At 38.8% G+C, this 18,498-nt stretch overlaps 1 protein-coding gene across 3 annotated transcripts; it reads left to right on the forward strand.

The window, feature by feature from the left end:
- Window positions 1-1,437: 1,437 nt before the first annotated feature.
- On the forward strand, window positions 1,438-18,196 carry UCP3 (Mitochondrial substrate carrier family protein). Of its 3 annotated transcripts, none has more exons than XM_006827256.4 (2): window positions 1,438-2,293; window positions 3,076-3,739. In XM_006827256.4, the coding sequence occupies exons 1-2, from the start codon at window positions 1,955-1,957 to the stop codon at window positions 3,616-3,618; spliced, it is 882 nt and encodes a 293-aa protein (XP_006827319.3). In that variant the 5' UTR covers window positions 1,438-1,954; the 3' UTR covers window positions 3,619-3,739. The 3 variants fall into 3 exon arrangements, with proteins under 3 accessions (XP_006827319.3, XP_088722318.1, XP_088722319.1); XM_088866192.1 differs by lacking the exon at window positions 3,076-3,739 and adding an exon at window positions 17,875-18,196 and having other exon boundaries at window positions 1,507-2,293; XM_088866193.1 differs by lacking the exon at window positions 3,076-3,739 and adding an exon at window positions 17,901-18,196 and having other exon boundaries at window positions 1,509-2,293.
- Window positions 18,197-18,498: the final 302 nt, after the last annotated feature.

Below are 18,498 nucleotides of genomic sequence, written 5' to 3' on the forward strand. Positions count from 1 at the left end.
ATTTTATGGGATAATTTCAATTTTTCATTCATTATTGCAAACATCACCCTCCCTCCGATCAAGGTTCCAAATAAATTAACAAACACGTTATTTCCCTTAAAATACTCACAGTTCTAGTGTTCTACCTTCTCAAATTCCATAGTTGAAAATTCCATACATACGTCAATGACTCAACTAAATGGACTTTTGATCGCCTCTATTTCGCCCACACTCAGCGGACTCAATACCCTTATCCCAAAATGGTAAAAAGGATAGTTACAAGTCTAATTTTTTTCGGTACAAAGAGGTCACAATCATTTTTAGCTATTGGATGTGAAATTCAATTGATTGGATTCTGTAGGTTGATCTTATGTAAGGCAGAACCAATATGAAGTGCGAGTTAGTTTGAGTAGAATGCTTAAAAAAATACTAGTGGTAAGTCCAAAATGACATGGTTGGAAGTAGTGAAAAAAATATATGAAGACTTGTGATCTCATCGAGGTATAATTTTTAATAGAGCATAATGGTAGACCAATATCGTGTAACCAATCATAATTAATTGAAAAAAGACCATAATGACGACGATGTGAAATCAAATTGATTTAGACTTTATGCCCAATCAATGTCATATCCGTACTAGCCGATTTCATATCTAACAGTCAATAATAATTATGTCATCTTGTATCAAAATTAATGATCTCGTTATATTTCCAAAAGTAAATCCAAAATTTCAAAGTTGCCAATGAAATATAGATTTCCCACACCTACCATCGCTGACAATTATATTCAAATGTCTTCTCTCCCATTTACAGTTTAATGTAGCTAGGGTGGTTAATGGACTAGACCCAGCATGTGGGTTCACTGGCCAAAACCACTTTCGGACCAGTTTTGGGGCAAATACTAAGACCCATGGGAGCTGGGTTGATAGGCCCAATTTTTTGGAGCTTGAATGGCTCGACCAACGCTCAACTTGAAATTGTATGAATTGTATAATAAAATAAATATTTTCCTATATTCTTAGGAAAAAGTTTATATAAGGGCCAGGCCCCAACCAATGCCCAACCTGAAATTGTACGAATCATAAAATAAAATAAATATTTTCCTATATTTCTACAAAAAAGTTTATGCAAGGGCGAGGCCCTAAAATTAAGGTACACCTAAAAAATCCCATAGAAAAGGTTATTTCGATGCCCAAAAATGCTCAAATCGATCATATCAACCTCAAGATGTATAAACATGGGGGAAAATAGATTCAAAACATGGAAACAGTCGATCTTAGTTTTAGACCATCAATTTTTAATATTTTTCAAGTGTTCATATATCTGCTCAATGTCCACTATTTTTGAAGCTTTAAACTTTATAATTAGATATAAAAATAAATTTTCAAGCCATCATAAAGATCCATGGTACTAAAACATATTTGAACACTATTTAAAGGTGCACCTTAATTTGATTGATTAGGCCCTCAGCCCTATGCAAACCACACCTATAGGCGTGAGCATTTTTTTCTTTCTTTTTTCGATGCTGAACTTGGGCGAGGGCTTAGGCCGTGGTCTACTTGGCCCGGGCTCAAAACCTTGTTTTCGAACCCAGGCTGTAGTTTGCATGGCATCGGACCAGAACTGTCCCGGGCCGAACCCAGACTGTCAAAGCAGGACACATCTGTCATGCCATTTTTGCTCCCTCTCTTACGCTGAGAAAGAGCATGGCGCCTAAATTGATTTCCCGCCATTCAAAATATCATCCATTTTCAAATTCAAATTGAGTTTTAATAACAATACTCGCTCGCGGGTCTCCAAAAGTGCTTCATATCAATTGTCAAATCTCACTTCATTTTCTAACGCCCCTCTCTCTCTCTCTCTCTCTCTCCTATTCTCAAATTTTACTTCATCTCCAACTCTCTGTTTCTCTCTACACTCCCTTCCCTGATATCACTTTCCTAGGGTTAGGGTTTTGACCCAAATCACATTTCTCAATGGATAGGAAAAAGGGAAACATATATTTGCAGGCCTCTCTCACTGCAATCTCCGCAATGGTTGCAGAGACCGCCACTTTCCCTATTGATATCACCAAAACCAGGCTCCAATTATACGGAGAGTCCATTTCTGCTGCTTCTCGTGCTCATGCATTTCGAACCGCCATTGATATAGTCAAGGGAGAAGGGTTGATGGGTCTCTACAAGGGTTTGTCCCCTGCTCTGATTCGCCACCTTTTCTACACTCCTATTCGAATTGCGTGCTACGAAAATTTAAGAAATGCAGCTCCAGAAGGGAATAAAGCTCTCATTGGAGGGGTTTCTGGTATTTTAGGTCAGGTAAGTTATCACAATTCTGAATTTTCTTCATTTTCACATTTGATGTGGAGAATTGAAGCTGGTTCTGAAACTTTATTATGAGAAAAGAGGGTCAAAAAATGGAGAACTAGGCAATCGAACTGATTATCTGTTTACTCATTTGTTTATTGCTATAATTCAACTAATGATTACGGGAAAACTAAACTATCACAATCAAATAATTTTCAGAAATACAATGTGGCTTTTTATTATTTCCATAGAAATGAAATTACGAAGGAAATTCCTTTTTAGTGGAGGTGTAGATAGTAAATTACATTTTATTGCTGATAAGATAATTGCAGCTTTCATTAATATGATAATTTGTATGTTTACAGGGGACATTTCCCTTTCTTTTTCTTTTTTTTTTCCTTTCATTTTGCTGTTCCATTATGAAAACCAGGTGTTATTCTACTGGTTTTTAGATGGTCCTTTAATCCTAACTATCATTTTCCGAATAATGGTTACTGGCCTAAAATATTGTTCTCTTCTTGCGGCCAACCAATCGCCCTTCTTATTTGAATATGGGGTGTTTTTGAAACGAGTTGTATCAGCATTTTCTTCACATGTTGGAAGACCAGAATCTTTCATCTCTACTCTCTTTTTATGTCTCTCTCTCACATGGATGGATCTTCCTTGAATTTCAAGAGAGTGAAGTTTCAGGGTATCTTGAGTATTTGATTATTGTTGATTTCTAGTGTGAAGTTTTTTTTTTTTTGTATTGTCCATGAGAAAGGGTATTTGTGATTGTCCTAATGGAATTACAGATTGTGGCAAGCCCAGCAGATCTGATTAAGGTAAGGTTACAAGCAGATGGTCGGTTAGTGAATCAGGGTCTCCAGCCTAGGTACAAGGGGACTATGGATGCCCTCATCACCGTTGTGAGGATCGAAGGTTTTTGGGGCCTCTGGAAAGGCGTTTTCCCCAATGTTCAGAGAGCATTTTTGGTGAACATGGGGGAGTTGGCAATCTATGACCATGCTAAACAACTCATTCTTAGAAAGCAAATTTGTGATGATAATATTTATGCACATACCCTCTCATCTATTATGTCTGGTCTTTCTGCTACCACTCTGAGCTGTCCTGCTGACGTAGTGAAGACTAGAATGATGAACCAGTCTACTCACAGAGAATGCACAGCAGTTTATAGGAATTCATTTGATTGTCTGATGAAGACAGTGAAAATAGAAGGCATATGGGCATTGTGGAAGGGGTTCTTTCCTACATGGGCAAGGCTTGGTCCTTGGCAGTTTATGTTTTGGGTTTCTTATGAAAAGCTCCGGAGTCTAGCAGGCCTTTCATCATTTTAGTGGATTTTTTGTAACCTTTTACTGTAGCAGCAAATTGTAATCTCTACCCAGATCATATTTATTGCTAAAAGTTTATGTCAGGCAAACATTTTTGAATTTTATTGTTCAGGCTGTATTGTTATACTGTTGAGTCGCACAACAGAGAATTCACGGGTGCAACAAGTATCAACAAACAGGAAAACACAACTCATATAGAACAAAAGCACATCAATTTTCAAGAGAGTGAAAATATTTTTATTTCACTTTTTATTCAACACACTTACAAAGAATTGCCTTCTCTATAACTTTACGCACGTACCAGTGTACCTATTTATAAACTCAAGTAAAAGGATAAACACTAAACCTCTCCTTTGTCCTATGATGGTGCAAATCTATCCATATGCATTCTCATCTTCATGTACAACAAAATCTTATCCTTGTCAAACCCACAGTTACCCTAATCATTTAAAACTTCTCAATCCTTATCATTCAGGATTCCTATTAATCCTACAAGATGTAGCACATATCGAATTTAAATTCAAGACTCTTATCCTAACTACCTTGAGCTCCTAACCAGCCCATCCCCTCATACTTCATTCAATTTTGATTAAGTTTCTGTGAAATGCATGTCTTTGCCTGTGGGAAATTAGTAAAGTGCGAGAAATGCAATTCTTTATTTCACTTAAATTCTGTGTAGCCTCTGGTGACTGGTGTGAGCTTTTAGTCCATTTTCAGGACACTCGGACCTCCACAAATGTCAGGTGGTGCGCGCTTATTCCACAAGCACCAACCAGCAGTTCTCTCATCTTAGAAACAAAACATCCCCACCCCACCCTAGGTTTGCCAAGTGTGGGGCAGAAGACCCTGTCAATGGCTTGCACTAGCCCAAGGGGCCTCGGGAGGTATTTGGGTCACATAGGACCCCACACTCCATTCCCTATCCTCCTCAGTGTTTGCCCTCTTTACGGTCGCAGCCTCCCTAATCAGAGTTGCAGATGGCTTCCCATGGAAGTTTGCTGTGGTATATGGCTCAGAAACCTCCTCTAGGAGGAGCTAGATGATATTGCCACCCTTCACCCCTCTCCTTGGTGCATTGGAGGTGACTTCAATGTCGCTAGATGGTAATTTGAAAGAAATTCCAATCCAAGGACTACCCCATGTATGCATAATTTCTCCAACTTTTTTTCCAGACACAATCTCTTAGACTTACCTCAGGGCAATGCCTTTACCTGGTCCAGCCATTCGACCTTGCCTTCTCTGTCCCAGATAGACCGCTTCTTAGTTAGCCCCGAGTGGGACGCTTCCTTTCTCTGCAGCCCTCCCGAAGCCAACAGCAGACCACTGCCCCATTCTGCTCGACACATTGCCGGTCCCCAGAGGTCCCAAATGGTTTAATTTCAAAATGTCCTCGCTTGAAGAACTTGAAATCCACTCCCTTATCCCTCAATGGTGGCTATCTTTCTCAAACATGGTCCAAGGGTGGGCTGGATTCAGCCTCCAAAGCAGCCTCTAACTCCTAAAGGCGGCCCTCAAAACCTAGAGTACCCAACTTCCAGGGAACTTTAAGACTTAAAAGGAAATCACCTTGCAATCCATCATGCACTGGGACCAAATTGAAGAGGCTAGAGTCTTAACTCTGGCATAATGACAACAACGAACCAATCTCAAACACCTCTACCAATCCCTCCTCCACAAGAAAGACATCTATTGCCATCAACGGTCCAGAATCAAGTGGCACAAGTGCGACGACCTCAATACTGCAGTCTTCACCTTTACCATTCCCTCCTCCACAAGAAAGAGATCTATGGCCATCAACTGTCCAGAATCAAGTTGCTCAAGTGCGGCGGCCTCAATACTGCATTCTTCCATAGAATAGTAAACTGCAGATGCCGTGATAACACAATCAATTTTGTCTAGCAATGCAATCTTGTTCTGGACAGCCCCCATCTTGCTGAGCAAACTATCATCGAATTCTTTAAAAATCTCTTCTCAACGCCCCCAGGGTCCCACCATGGATGACCTATCTTTTCTCTCCTTACCCCACAACCTGGCACATTGGATGGACTGCCCCTTCTCGGAATGAAAGATTCTCAAAGCTGTCCACGACCTCGGTCATGACAGAGCCCTTGGGCTTGACGGCTACCCTGTGGCCATCTTCAAAACCTTTTGGGAACCTGTGCTCTCATTCTTTGAGGAATTTCATGCCAGAGGGACAGTCCATAGAGCCGTGAACGCAACCAACATAACCCTCATCCCCAAAAAGGAAGGGGCTGAAGAGATAAAGGACTTTAGGCCAATCAGCCTGATTAATAGTTCTTACAAGTTGCCAACTAAAGTCTAGCCTTTGAACTTAGTGTTTATATTCGAAAATTTCAGCAGAAGTTGTGGCCTCCGCCTGGTTTTCGGGTCTAAACACGTCAAGAGAATGGGTCCCATCAAATTGTGATTTGAGTGAGAGACTAGCCACGAGACCGCCCTCGCATGGATCATTGGCAGTGCCGGCTTCTAACACGACCAAACAGGAAAATGGGGTTTTTCGAGAAGGAGAGGGGGGTTTAGAAAAGGTTTTCAAAATACAGGGAAAAAAAATGGGGGCATAACTTAAGCCGGGCTCCTAGGCCCTGCACTTGGAGCCAGTGCTAGTTTAGGATCAATACTGGTTTGCCGATTGTCTCCAAGCTTTCGGGGTCCACTAGGCCAGGCGATCGAAGGTTGATGCGCTTGTGCGGATTCAAGAACGTGAGATTTTTATGTTTGGGCATGCTGGGTCTCGGTCTATAGGGTCTGAGGAAACTAGGTTTAGTGCGGGGTCTAACAAGTCCGGTTTCAATGCAGCAGAGTCTGGGCGTGATTTTAGAAATAGGTCCTCAAAATGGGGGGGTTGACCCCTATTTATAGACATGTGGTCCCTTTACCATCCAAAATCAGAGGTCAAATCTGGGCCATTCGGTACTTACACTAGTGATGGGCCCACCAAGGCTACCAACCATATCACTACATTTTGTTGCCTCTAAAATATTTGAAAATCTAGATGCTAATAGTGACATTGATCCATTATGATTACTGGTTGCATAAGACGTAACTCCGTAATTTATGGTCGATGTGATTTTGGGTGATGGTGTGTTAGATGGCCGACAACACTACTAGCAGTGTTGGCACTACTACTGGTGTTTGTACATTCAAATTTGGCCAGGACGTGGCTGTTTATAGAGTCAACATTGCTACTACCCTCGCTGAGGCATGATGGTTACATTCCGCCGCAATCCGGCCGTCCCGAGATTTGACAATAAGCGGTGGTTTAGGCTAATGTGGAATTGTTGTTGCTGATGCCCACGTTCAATGATGGTGCCCCCATCGCTCACATAATGATGGTTACTTTTCACTTCATTTCAAGAATTTCAATGTCAAGCGATTACCGGCAATTTGAGCCAATCAGGAATCGATGTTGCTGATGCCAACATCCAACGATGGTGTCCCTATTAGCCATGTAATGATGGTTACTTTTAGTCGTAGTTTGAGAATTCTGACGTCAGGCAATTGGAAGCAATTTGGGCCAATCAGGGTTCAATGCTGCTGGCACCAGTGTGGTGACTTGAGCCGCCGTCTTCTGCATGTTACTGGCCATGTCATCGACACTGGTGTCCCCTAAGCCACGCTTACACTCTGGCGAGGCGACCCCCTGGCTTTGGTGCTGCTTTTGGGGTCGTTGAGTCTAGGCTGGTTTCCCCTTCGATTTCGAGCGGTCTGTTAGGGGTCCTGTCGGGGTTCCAGTTTCAAGTCCGACTTTTTATGTAGGACGATACTAGCGGTCTGGTTGTTAGGGTACTAGTTTTGGGATTTTAGGTGGTTATGGGGTTCATGGTGGCAGTTTTGGGGCTGATCAGGGTGTCTACACTTGGGTTTGCTTGGTAACTAGAAGGTAAACATACATTGGAAATTGGAAGTTCTTATTTGTTTGGAAGAAAGAAGATCTCAAAGGAAGTTTTGGGTGTATGTGTTTGATAACCTGCTGGAATGTTAAAGAAGTTCTAGGTACATGTGTTTGACAACCTGTTGAAATATTGCATGAATATATATATTATATATAATACAAATATATATTAATAATTTAAATATAAATATATAATATAACATAACATAACATAATATATAATATAGTGTATTTTATATTTATTTTATTAATATATATTTGCTATGTAATACTATAAATATCTATTACATAATAAAATAATAATATATTTTATTATATAATAGAAATATATATTGATAATTTAAATATATTACATATATAATATACATAATATATAATATAAATATAAATATAAAATATAAAATATAATATAATACAATATGTAATAAAAATAATATAATATAAATATAAATATAAATATATAATATAATATAGTACAATATGATCTACTACAAATATAGATATAAATATAAGTAGGAAGGCAGAAGAGGGTTTGAGTAAGAAGCCATGTTCAAGGGCCAAGTTCCTATTTTAAGTTCCATTATTTTAGATGGAACTTTTTTTCTTAAGCACATGGAAGTAAGGAAGTTATGGGGGAACTTCTTTATTGTATAAGTTCCATGCATCAAACGCGTAACTTATACAGTAATGGAGAAGTTCCTTCTTCCTCCTCTTAACTGTCTGTTATCAAATATGCCTTGGAGAAGTCCTAGGCTTGGTTATCTCCCCTAACAAGGAGCCTTCGTCAAAGATAGGTAGATCCTCGATGGTGCTCTCGTGGCCCATGAAAGTATCCGTGGCAGACATCCCTCTAAGGTGTCGAGGGTTGTAATTAAACTGGATTGCTTATGACCATGTCGACTAGGCCATACTCAATGAGAGCTTAGGTAAGATAGGACTTGGGGTCCACTAGAGAAAGTGGATAAAAGTCTGTATTTCTACCCCCTACTTCTCAATCCTCATCAATTGGTCACTTAAGGGTTATTTCGCCTCTTCTAGAGGTCCCAGGCAAGGAGATCCCCTCTCACCATTTCTCTTTGCCATAGTGGGTGAAGTTTTCAGTAGGTCAGTGGAAAGGTTGTATGCTCATGGGCTAGTGGAAGGCTTCCAGGTGGGAAGAAACAGACTAAAATCACTCATCTGCAATATGCCAATGACACCCTACTCTTTTGTGTGGCAAACAACGAACAGATCGATCACGCCTCCTCTTTCACAAGTGTTTTGAGCTTGCCACAGGATCTAGAGTGAATATGGACAAAACCAGGATGATGAGTGCAATCATGGAGGAGCCAGCTATACGAGCCCTTGCAGCCAGGTGGGGTTGTGAAGTAGACCCCTTTACGTACCACCTACATCGCCTGCCGCTATGCCTAAGTAAGCCCAAGAAAAGCCTATGGAGCCACCTAATTGACAAATTCGACAGGAGACTAGCAAGTTGGAAAGCCCGTTACCTCTCCCCTGCCGGAAGACTGACCCTTACTAAAGCCATCCTTTCTATTATGCCCATCTTCCAGATGTATGTATTCCATATCCCCTCGCAAGTGGTCAACCGTCTAGAACAACTTCCTCTGGTCAGGGGAGGAGGCGAGGAAAAAATACCACCTGGTATCATGGGACAAGGTTTGTTTGCCCAAAACCAAGGGTTAGGGATCCGAAATTTAAAAGGTGCACCCTGGCCTCATGGGCAAGTGGTGGCGGCGGCTGGCCACCCAAAATAACCACCTCTGGCAGACAGTCATCCGTCACAAACATAAGCTCCTGCCTTCCGACTGGCTTCCCTCTTATAACTTAGGTGGCAACACCTTGGGCGCATGGAAGTCTAGTTGTTGCAGCCTCAACCCCTTCAAACACTTCACTAGGTTCCGTCCCCGGACTGGTAACCCTATTAAGTTCTGGCTCGATCTTTGGATAGGAGACACATCCCTAAAAGACTCTTTCCCCAACCTTTTCCGTGTTGCTCGAGATACAAATGCCTCTGTTGCCAACCAATTCCAAATCATCGAGCAAGCAAGAGTGGAGCCCTGGCTTCTGAAGGGCTCTAACCGAAGCTCAAATGGGTGAATTCCAGGAGTTATCCTCACTTATGCAATCTGTTTTCCTCCCTTTACAAGGGAAAGATAAACTTGTTTTGTCCCCTGCAGCCACAGGTCACTTCTCAGTCTCCTCCTCCTACCACAAACTCCTCCCAAACCCTTCCCCCCTGGCCGCCTCCTCCCTCCCAATCACTAGCAAAGCCTGGTTCCTTTCATCCCACCCAAGATCCAGTTCATCAGGATAACCCTCGCAAAAAAGGCTGTCACCATAGACCACATTCAGAGAAGGGAAGTGCCCATCCCAAACAGATGCATCATGTCCGCATCTGTCAAAGAAACAAATGAGCACCTTACATTGCAATGTGTAGCCTCAGACCTCTTCGGGTGTCTCCTACAACTCTTCAACATGTCTTGGATTACACTGAGGTCTGTCCCTCACCTTTTCTCAGCCTGAATTCATACCACATGGGGCAAGTCAGGCTTACTGCTGTGGAGGGCCTCACTAGCAGCGACCCTGTGGGTCATTTAGACAGAGCACAATAAACGCACATTCAGGGGCGAGTTCGACTTCATTGAAACCCTCAAATTCTGAGAGCTTTTAATTTTCTGGGCCAGTAACAACTCCCTCTTCAAACATTAGTCCCACTCAGACTTCCTATGGAATTGGGAAGCACTTTTGCATCTCAGCCCCATTCGACTGCAGCAGGCTTCCCCCTGCAGACCCCTCTGAATTTTGATGGCTGCTCGCTGGGCAACCCTGCACCCAGATGGCATAGGGGGCATTTTCGGAAACCATGAAGGCCTAACCCTCCTTTCTTATTCCAAATACATCGGCGTGGCTGACTCTACTACTGCAGGATCCCAAGCCCTTCTTGAAGGCTTGAAAAATCTACATCCTAATTGAGGCTCAAGGGTAATCGTCGATGGCGAATTCCAAAGCGGATGCACTCATGAAAGAGGGAGCAAGTCTCTCCCCAGCTCTTCAAGGACACTGCACCTTTTTGAGCTGTATTCTTTTTCATGCATTGACAGTTTTCCGCTATGAGGCTTCAGAATTGTTACATTCACAATTTTGTTTCATCCCATACTTAACTGTGTATAGCCCACATTAATTGGGTTTACTGCCCTGTCAGAGGGAGGTATCTTTTGTATATCGTTATGGATTTCAATACATGTTAACAACTTCCAATAAAAAATAAAAAAAATTGGCTAATCCAAGGGATATGATCTTACCCTTCTTTTTGGACAGGTTCATGTTAACCCTATCAATAATAATAATAACAATAATTATTATTATTAAACTGACCATTTACTGCCCATACAAGTTATTTTCAGCAATGAATCTCATTGACATTGTGGTGCAGCTAAAAATTACCGGCTGACAATAATCGGCAAATACAATTGCATTTTAGAGAGAGAAATAAAAAACTAAGAAGAAATCAGCATGAAGGCACAAACGTGGGGTTCCGAGATCTCCACCACACACTACAACCAAGAGAAAAGGCTTTCGTCTCTCTCTTTCTCTCTATAATAATGCATTATTTTATTTACCAAAAAGCCATCACATACAATGTATGCTTTATTTCTTTTATAACTACTCTTCCTTCTAAAAACCAGAACTCCCTCATCCTCTAAAGATAACCTTCCCTTCATGTTAATCTTATATTGATAAGCTTCTTATTTATAAGAAAAAATCTTATATCGATAAGCTTCTTATCTATAAGAAAAAACTTTTTGTAACCAAGGCTTACAAAGAAACGGCTCTACCCTTTCTAAAACGGACTCTATTATCTTAAAAAAAAAACTTACTAAAAAAATTAAAGATTTGCTAAATATATAAAAAGGTAAAATTCTTTAACTAAAGACAACTAAAGATTTTCTGTCTCTGTAAAAAAAAATAAAAGATACCCTAAGCCCAAATAACAAATAAACCCACACCCGTAAAAATAAAATTTTAAAAAATAAAATTAAGATTTTGAATCAACCAAATATTGACATGCATCACATTGTTATCCTAGTTAGTATTTACTAGTTACTATACATCCAAAAACCAAATTGACGGGGAGTCCCTTGGATCAAATTACTACTTATTACCAAAAAATGAGTCTCACGAATTGTGAGACTTATAATCATCATAGGGATCTAAGATTATATATTGGACCATAGTACATCAAGAGCTATAAATGGCTTTTGGATTTCCTGAATCAGTTAGAGGGGCGAATTGATATTCAAATACCTATTGAATTTGTGGACCTAGATTCTATTCATCCTGCAATCTATCATGCACATGATTATAGAAACATATACCTGACTACCCATTACATACACAGTGTGTGTGTGTGTCTCTCAAGTTACAACAGGTGCTGATATAAGGATGGAAGGTTGAGATGCACCAGCATGTGTATAGGTTGTCACGTATAGGAGATAGGTCACTGTGCATATTGTGAATTTGAAATTAGACTACTCTGTTTTCTCATGTTATGAGGGGTGTATTCACATGGCAAGTAGTTATGATAACCTGAAATCTTCTATGATCTTAAAAGCACATTTCAGTTTTAAATCTTTTGGGTGATGGGACAAGATGGGGCACCACCAAACTGCAAATTCAAGTTTAAGTATTTTGTATGCATGGTTCTTTACCAAAAAACTTCAGGCATATGATAATCTATACAATAAACTGAGAACAAGAAATGGTGAAAAAGTTGTCTTCAAATTAGCAAAAATAAGATAAAAAGTGTTCGGATCTAGACTATATTGACTGCATTAAGAGTGAGGATCAAAGGGCCTTAGTGAAGGATGAAGAGGTCAACAAAAGATAGAGAGTTTATTTTAAAAAATTATTAAATGACGAACACAATGGGAACATAGCGGTAGAAAGAACTATTGGCATAAATGAAGGCGGAGGACATAGATACATTCGCAGGATTAGGATATCGGAAGTGAAAGAAGCTTTGAAAAGGATGAAGATAGGAAATGCTTTAGGGTCATATGGTATCTCGATAGAGGTTTGGAAGTGCATGGGGGAGATTGGCATTGACTGGCTGACCAAGTTGTTCAACAAGGTGTTGAGAACAAAGAAAATACCAGACAAATGGAGGAAAAATATGGTGGTACCTATTTACGATAATAAAGGAGACATACAAAATTGTGTGAACTATTGAGGGATCAAATTTATGAGTCACACTATGAAGCTCTGAGAGAGAGTGATTGAGAACGACTAAGACATGAAACAAGTGTATAAAAAAACCAATTTGGTTTTATGCCAGGGAGGTCAACAACTGAGGCTATTTTCCTACTTAGGCAATCGATTGAGAAGTTTAGGGCGAAGGGAAAAGACCTCCACATGGTGTTTATTGATCTAGAGAAAGCTTATGATAGAGTACCCCAAGATTTGATTTGGTGGATGTTAGAAAAGAAAGGAATCTCTAGACACTATATCGACTTAGTGAGAGATATGTACAATGGTGCGCTAACTAGCGTACGAATAACTAATAGAGAGATGAGTAAGTTTTCAATGACAATAGGTCTACATCAGGGGTTAGCATTAAGCCCATACCTATTCGTCTTAATTGTGGACGACTTAACTAGGCATCTACAAGATGAGGTACCGTGGTGCGTATTGTTTGTAGATGACATAGTTTTGATCGATGAGACATGAAACGGCATTAACACAAAGTTAGAATTGTTTGTGGGCAAATTATTTTGCTTTATATAATGATATCTTGAACAAAATTAAAGCGAATTGTGGCTGCAATCAAAGAGTAGAGGTATGACTTAAATTTCAGTAGACACGGGGTACAGTTTAAAACATCTTTTTCTCTATGTATTTCTTCAAAATTACAAATTGAAAACTGAATTTTAGTTAGAAAGCAAGCTTTGGCTTGGGGCTTTGGCTCTTGGACAAAATTGTTGAACTTAAAGTGTTATAACTAATTTACAACCATAAAATGAGTCTTTAATATTTTAGTTACACTAAGAATGATGTGGGCCATCTGAGGCATCTCACACATTATAACACAACTGGGTGCTTTGATCCCTCTTGTACAATACATGGATCAGACACTTTTACATGGATATGCAACCATGTGTGGGTAAGCTTTGGGAGAGACCTGGTTAGAGGAAGGTTTGAAAAGGAGTTGACTATTAAGAAAAGCCAACTTCTTTCCCTTTGTGGTCATATCATCCTCATCAAGGCAACGTTAGCTATCCTTGTTGAATGCACCAAATCTCTCTTTGAGATTGTAACTATCAATGGCGAAGCCAGAGTTTCAAAGAGATTCTCCTTGTAGTTATGTGGGAGAAGTTTCCCAAATTCACTTAGGTGGAAGAGATATTGGAGTAAGAAAAGGAGAGAGGTATGAGTTCAGGAGATTAACAAAAGTCGGTAGGACTTTTTTGGTGGGTGGCATTGAATAATTTCTAATGAGGGAAGAAATTAAATCTCATTCAAGGGAAAGGAAATGCTCAAGTTTAATTTTGTTAAGTACTTGTTTGTGATTTCAGGATTTGGGGGTGTAGGAGGCTTATTAGATATTGGTTAAGTACCGACTTTTTTTGGTGAGTGGCATTGAATAATTTCTATTGAGGGAAGAAATTAAATCTCATTCAAGGGAAAGGAAATGCTCGAGTTTAATTTTGTAAAGTCCTTATTTGTGATTTCAGGATTTGGGGGTGTAGGAGGCTTATTAGATATTGGTTAATTGCAGTGTTGAATACCTTATCAGGTAAGATTGAGTTTGTGGATTCCATGATGGGGATGATGGATCCCTTCTTCTCACTAGCATAATCTTGATATAATTCATAAACTTAGGTAGTATGTTTTGTTTATTTTATGATGTGCTTGCAATTGTATTTTCACGATTTGTTTATTACCATGCTACATCAACTATTGCTAGTGTGTAACATAAAGCTAAGCATTGGAACAAACTTCTGTGTGCATGCACTCGCAGGAGCATGTGTGTGTGTGTGTGAGAGAGAGAGAGAGAGTTGAAAATCTCTGTCCAGGTGAAAATGAGAATATTGTTATCATGTCACTGGGCAAAGACAAGTGCTTCATTGTGGACAATGGCAAGTGCTTCATTCAAGATAGAAGTGGCCCTTTTAGGCCCAGTTTTGTTGGAGCACTAAACTGGATTTCTACTATTACATTTGAGGGTCAAAATTACTATAACTCATTTTTGTTAGTCACTTTTGGAACACTATTTGTGTAGAAAGCACCACCAAATAGTGGCTCTATGGTAATAGCCAGAGTAAAAAGAACATATTTTGCTTTTTCCTAGTAGAAGGTAGAATATTCCTAGGGTCATGGTTCCCCTTTAGTGCCAGTTTGAATGGACCACTAAACGGTTTTTATACTATTGTGCTTGTGCGGGAAAACTGTTGTAACTCGTTTGTTTGTCGCTTTTAGAACCCTGTTTGTATTAAAAACACCACTAGATAGTGGCTATTTGGTAATAGTCAGATGTCAAAAACATATTTTTCCCTTTTGTTATAATTGTAGAAGGGGTATCTCCTTAGGGGAACACTCCCTACTGGCCCTCAGCTTTTATATGACCCATATACTAGTAGAAGTTGGATAAACTGCTCAGGATGATAAACAACTCTATCAAGAAATCTGGTGATTAAGAAACAAGTGGAAAATGGGGTTTTTTAAGCAATGTTTTGAAGATAAGTGCAGTCAAGAAAGTTTGGCACATGTGAATGACATAGGACTAAGCTGTGCCATTTTTCACTTTGAAATGTATGGAGGGAAAGAATGACCCACCTTATTGATTTCGACTCCCTTAAAGGTAGAAAGGAAGGGCAGTATTCCAAAATTTTGGGCAGTCCAAAGGTGGCCTTAAGTCTTATAAAACCACGAATCCATGAGAAATTCGAGAAAGCACACTTTGCATGTTGTTATATGGTATATGGTTCATCCAGGGAGCATCCATGATCAGTTCCCTTGAGAAACGGTACACATTTAACCTTAGTTCTTGATGACAAACATTTGCCTTGTACAGTCAATCTCCACTGTCAAACTTTTGAAACATCACTTTTTTTGAAATTAGTTACTATGAATGTCATTCACCTATGAACAATTACAAGGAGGTTCAAGAGGAAAAAGATGTAACCACCAATGAATGTTGGTGCACACCACCCTTTGCTAAAGCATCTACTTCTATATTAGCCTCCTTAAAACAATGAGATAACTCAAAAGAACCACTATTTAAAATGAAAAAGATTTTAGAGTAAGAAAATACTAGGTTTCAATACAAGGTTGCCAAGTTTTACCTTGGCAGGCTCATCTCTCAAAGGATATTCTATTCCTCATTAAGTATACAAGAAAACCGATTTTCTTTTCTAAAACGAGGTCACAATCGCCTCTAGTTGAAATTCCAAAATAACAATTTTACATAATATTTTTATTTCAAAAATAACAATTTAAACAAGATTAATGTCAAGTTCTTGAATATTTAGATCCACCATTCAACAAATGAATGGCTTGAGTTCACCAAAAATGGTGGACTTATTTTCCCACTTTTTTTTTTGTGAGCTTTTTATCGCCTAGATGAGCACAGTAGTGCAAGTGAGGGTCCAATAGACCTCTACTTTTGAAAGTGACTTATGCTACAATACGAGTTTTATGCTTGTGTATGAATTTAGATGAATATATCTGATAAGGAATGGGTTCAAAGTTATATGAGTTGCATGCCACAACATGACATTTTGAGTTCCATTATTATTATAGGTATAAAATACTTTTTTCCCCTCTATAAATTATTTCTCTCGAGTAACACATGTTCCAAAGAAGTGTCAACCGCTGGTTGGTTCATTTGAACTGCCAAAAAAAAAAGAAAAAAGAGATGAACAAATCTAATAAATTGCATGTGTTCACTTTATCTAATCATATTAACATATTATGCAAAAACACAAATAGGTATAGATAAAAAATTACATACTTGTATGCCCATTTTTATGGAGAGAGACTTTTAATCCAAATTCAAACCTAAAAATTAATTTCCATTCTCTTTGAGTTAAGACTTAGCTACAGGAAGAATTAATTGCTGGTCACAACCGAAACATATGGCAGTTAAATACGACCACTCTAAGTTGAAATGTCTTGCCTTTTTTCGTTTCCTCATCGATCAAGTTTCCAGCTGCTCTCAACGTTCAGATTTTGAAGAATGTAAATATGGAAGTTAATAACAGAGCAGCATAGGATGCCTTTGCAATTAAGCTTAGAGGAGAGAGAGAGAGAGAGAGAGAGAGAGAGAGAGAGAGTCAATTTATTTGCTTTGAATTAGAGAGAAATGGTGGTGGCTTTATGGGATGCAACTTTTTCCATTAGACTGACCTTCATTGCTTTATTTATGTGGACTCTGGACCACCCACCAACCCAACCCACGATTCATGGAGAAGTGGTGATGACTCGATCAATCTTTCCTCCTCTTCACTGTGCGAAGGTTTTTCGCTCCAAATTTGTTAAAACCAGACCAGACCAACGGTCCAACCGGTAGAATTGGTGACATGAACCTTGTTTGGTCCATGAAGCCTTAAATTGGAACTTATACGTAATCTGTCAAACTGGCATTTGACCAGTCGAATCGGCTCAACTGCTAGTTTTGCTGATTCTATTGGACCATCCAGTTTTGGGAAAGTTAAATTTAATTCAAATGTATTTTTAAACAAAAGAAAATGCTTGATGAGTTTTTATAGGATTTTATTCTTTCTTTCCATGTTTTTCATTTTAATTTCATGGGAACTTTTTATTCAAAAAAACAAGGGTATCAAATTTTTGATAAAAGTTTTCATTTTTTTTTTAATAGTTTTATATATTTTTCATTTGGACAGCTCACTAGAATTTAAGAAAAATCCATTCCTTTTGTACTGATAATTTAATATATCTCGCTACATAATTTTGGGAACAAAATTTATTTCAAACACAACATCTCTGTATCATAGCTTATTTAAAATGGAGTTAAAATCTATTCCTTTTTTATGAAATTTTTAAAAAAATTGGCCAAGATTTAGCTAGGAAAGGTAAACAAAAAAGTACTTTTATCAAAGTTTATCTAAAATGAGGAAAAACTCGATTGATTAATTTTTTTTATATGGGAGAAAAAGATCCAACCGGTTTGACCACTGATTGGACCGATTTTAACTAAACTAGTCCCTTCACCATTGTTTCAATCTTGATAACTCTCTCTTCAGAATATCATTTCATGTGGTTTGTTGTGGAGAAATTTTATGAGATGGCTTCCACCTCTGCATTCTAATTTCGATACATCGCAGCTTTATACTGCAACGTTTATTTTCAGAGACGGGGTGCGGCCCCGTAGTCCGAAAGAGAGAGAGAAGGAGAAGGAGAGAGAGATTAGTCGGCTTAGCGTGGAGAAATAATGGAAGAAGCAATTGATGTAACGAGAGAGAGAGAGAGAGAGAGACTGTGGGTTTGTACGAGAGATAGATACAAATGTCACATGGCCTTATTCAATTCTCTCCCCTCTTTCTTTGTCGGTGAACATGACGCTTTTCAGCACCCTTCCAAACATGAGGTAAATCTGTCTCACAAAATAATACTCCTTTTATATCTTAAAAAGATGAACTTTTGCTTTATGTTGTTGATCGGTAAAACAGTCATATAAATTCGATGTTTAGATCCTATGTGATGTTATAGCTTTGTTATTTATTTATTTTTCCTTTTTTTGGTGTATACTTGGGTTTGATTCAAAGTAAAAAACTGGATTTGATATTAAATAGCTCAAAACTAATGTTTGATCAATCAGTTTGTTTTCGCCGATTAGATTGGCTAAACAAACTGTGGGATAATTTTTTATTTAATATATTATTATCACAAAAATGATCTTATATGACTCTCTTCCACTCATGTGTGTAGGATATCAAATGATCATCATT

The sequence above is a fragment of the Amborella trichopoda genome, chromosome 4 (genome assembly GCF_054954075.1).
Source record: "Amborella trichopoda isolate Santa Cruz 75 chromosome 4, AtrichopodaSantaCruz75HAP2 v2.0, whole genome shotgun sequence".
NCBI classification, from domain to species: Eukaryota; Viridiplantae; Streptophyta; class Magnoliopsida; order Amborellales; family Amborellaceae; genus Amborella; species Amborella trichopoda.

Coding starts and splice junctions, on each gene's coding strand:
- UCP3 (XM_006827256.4), top strand. CDS start 1,955: ATGGATAGGAAAAAGGGAAACATATATTTGCAGGCCTCTCTCACTGCA. Junction 2,294..3,075: donor TTTCTGGTATTTTAGGTCAG/GTAAGTTATCAC, acceptor ATGGAATTACAG/ATTGTGGCAAGCCCAGCAGA.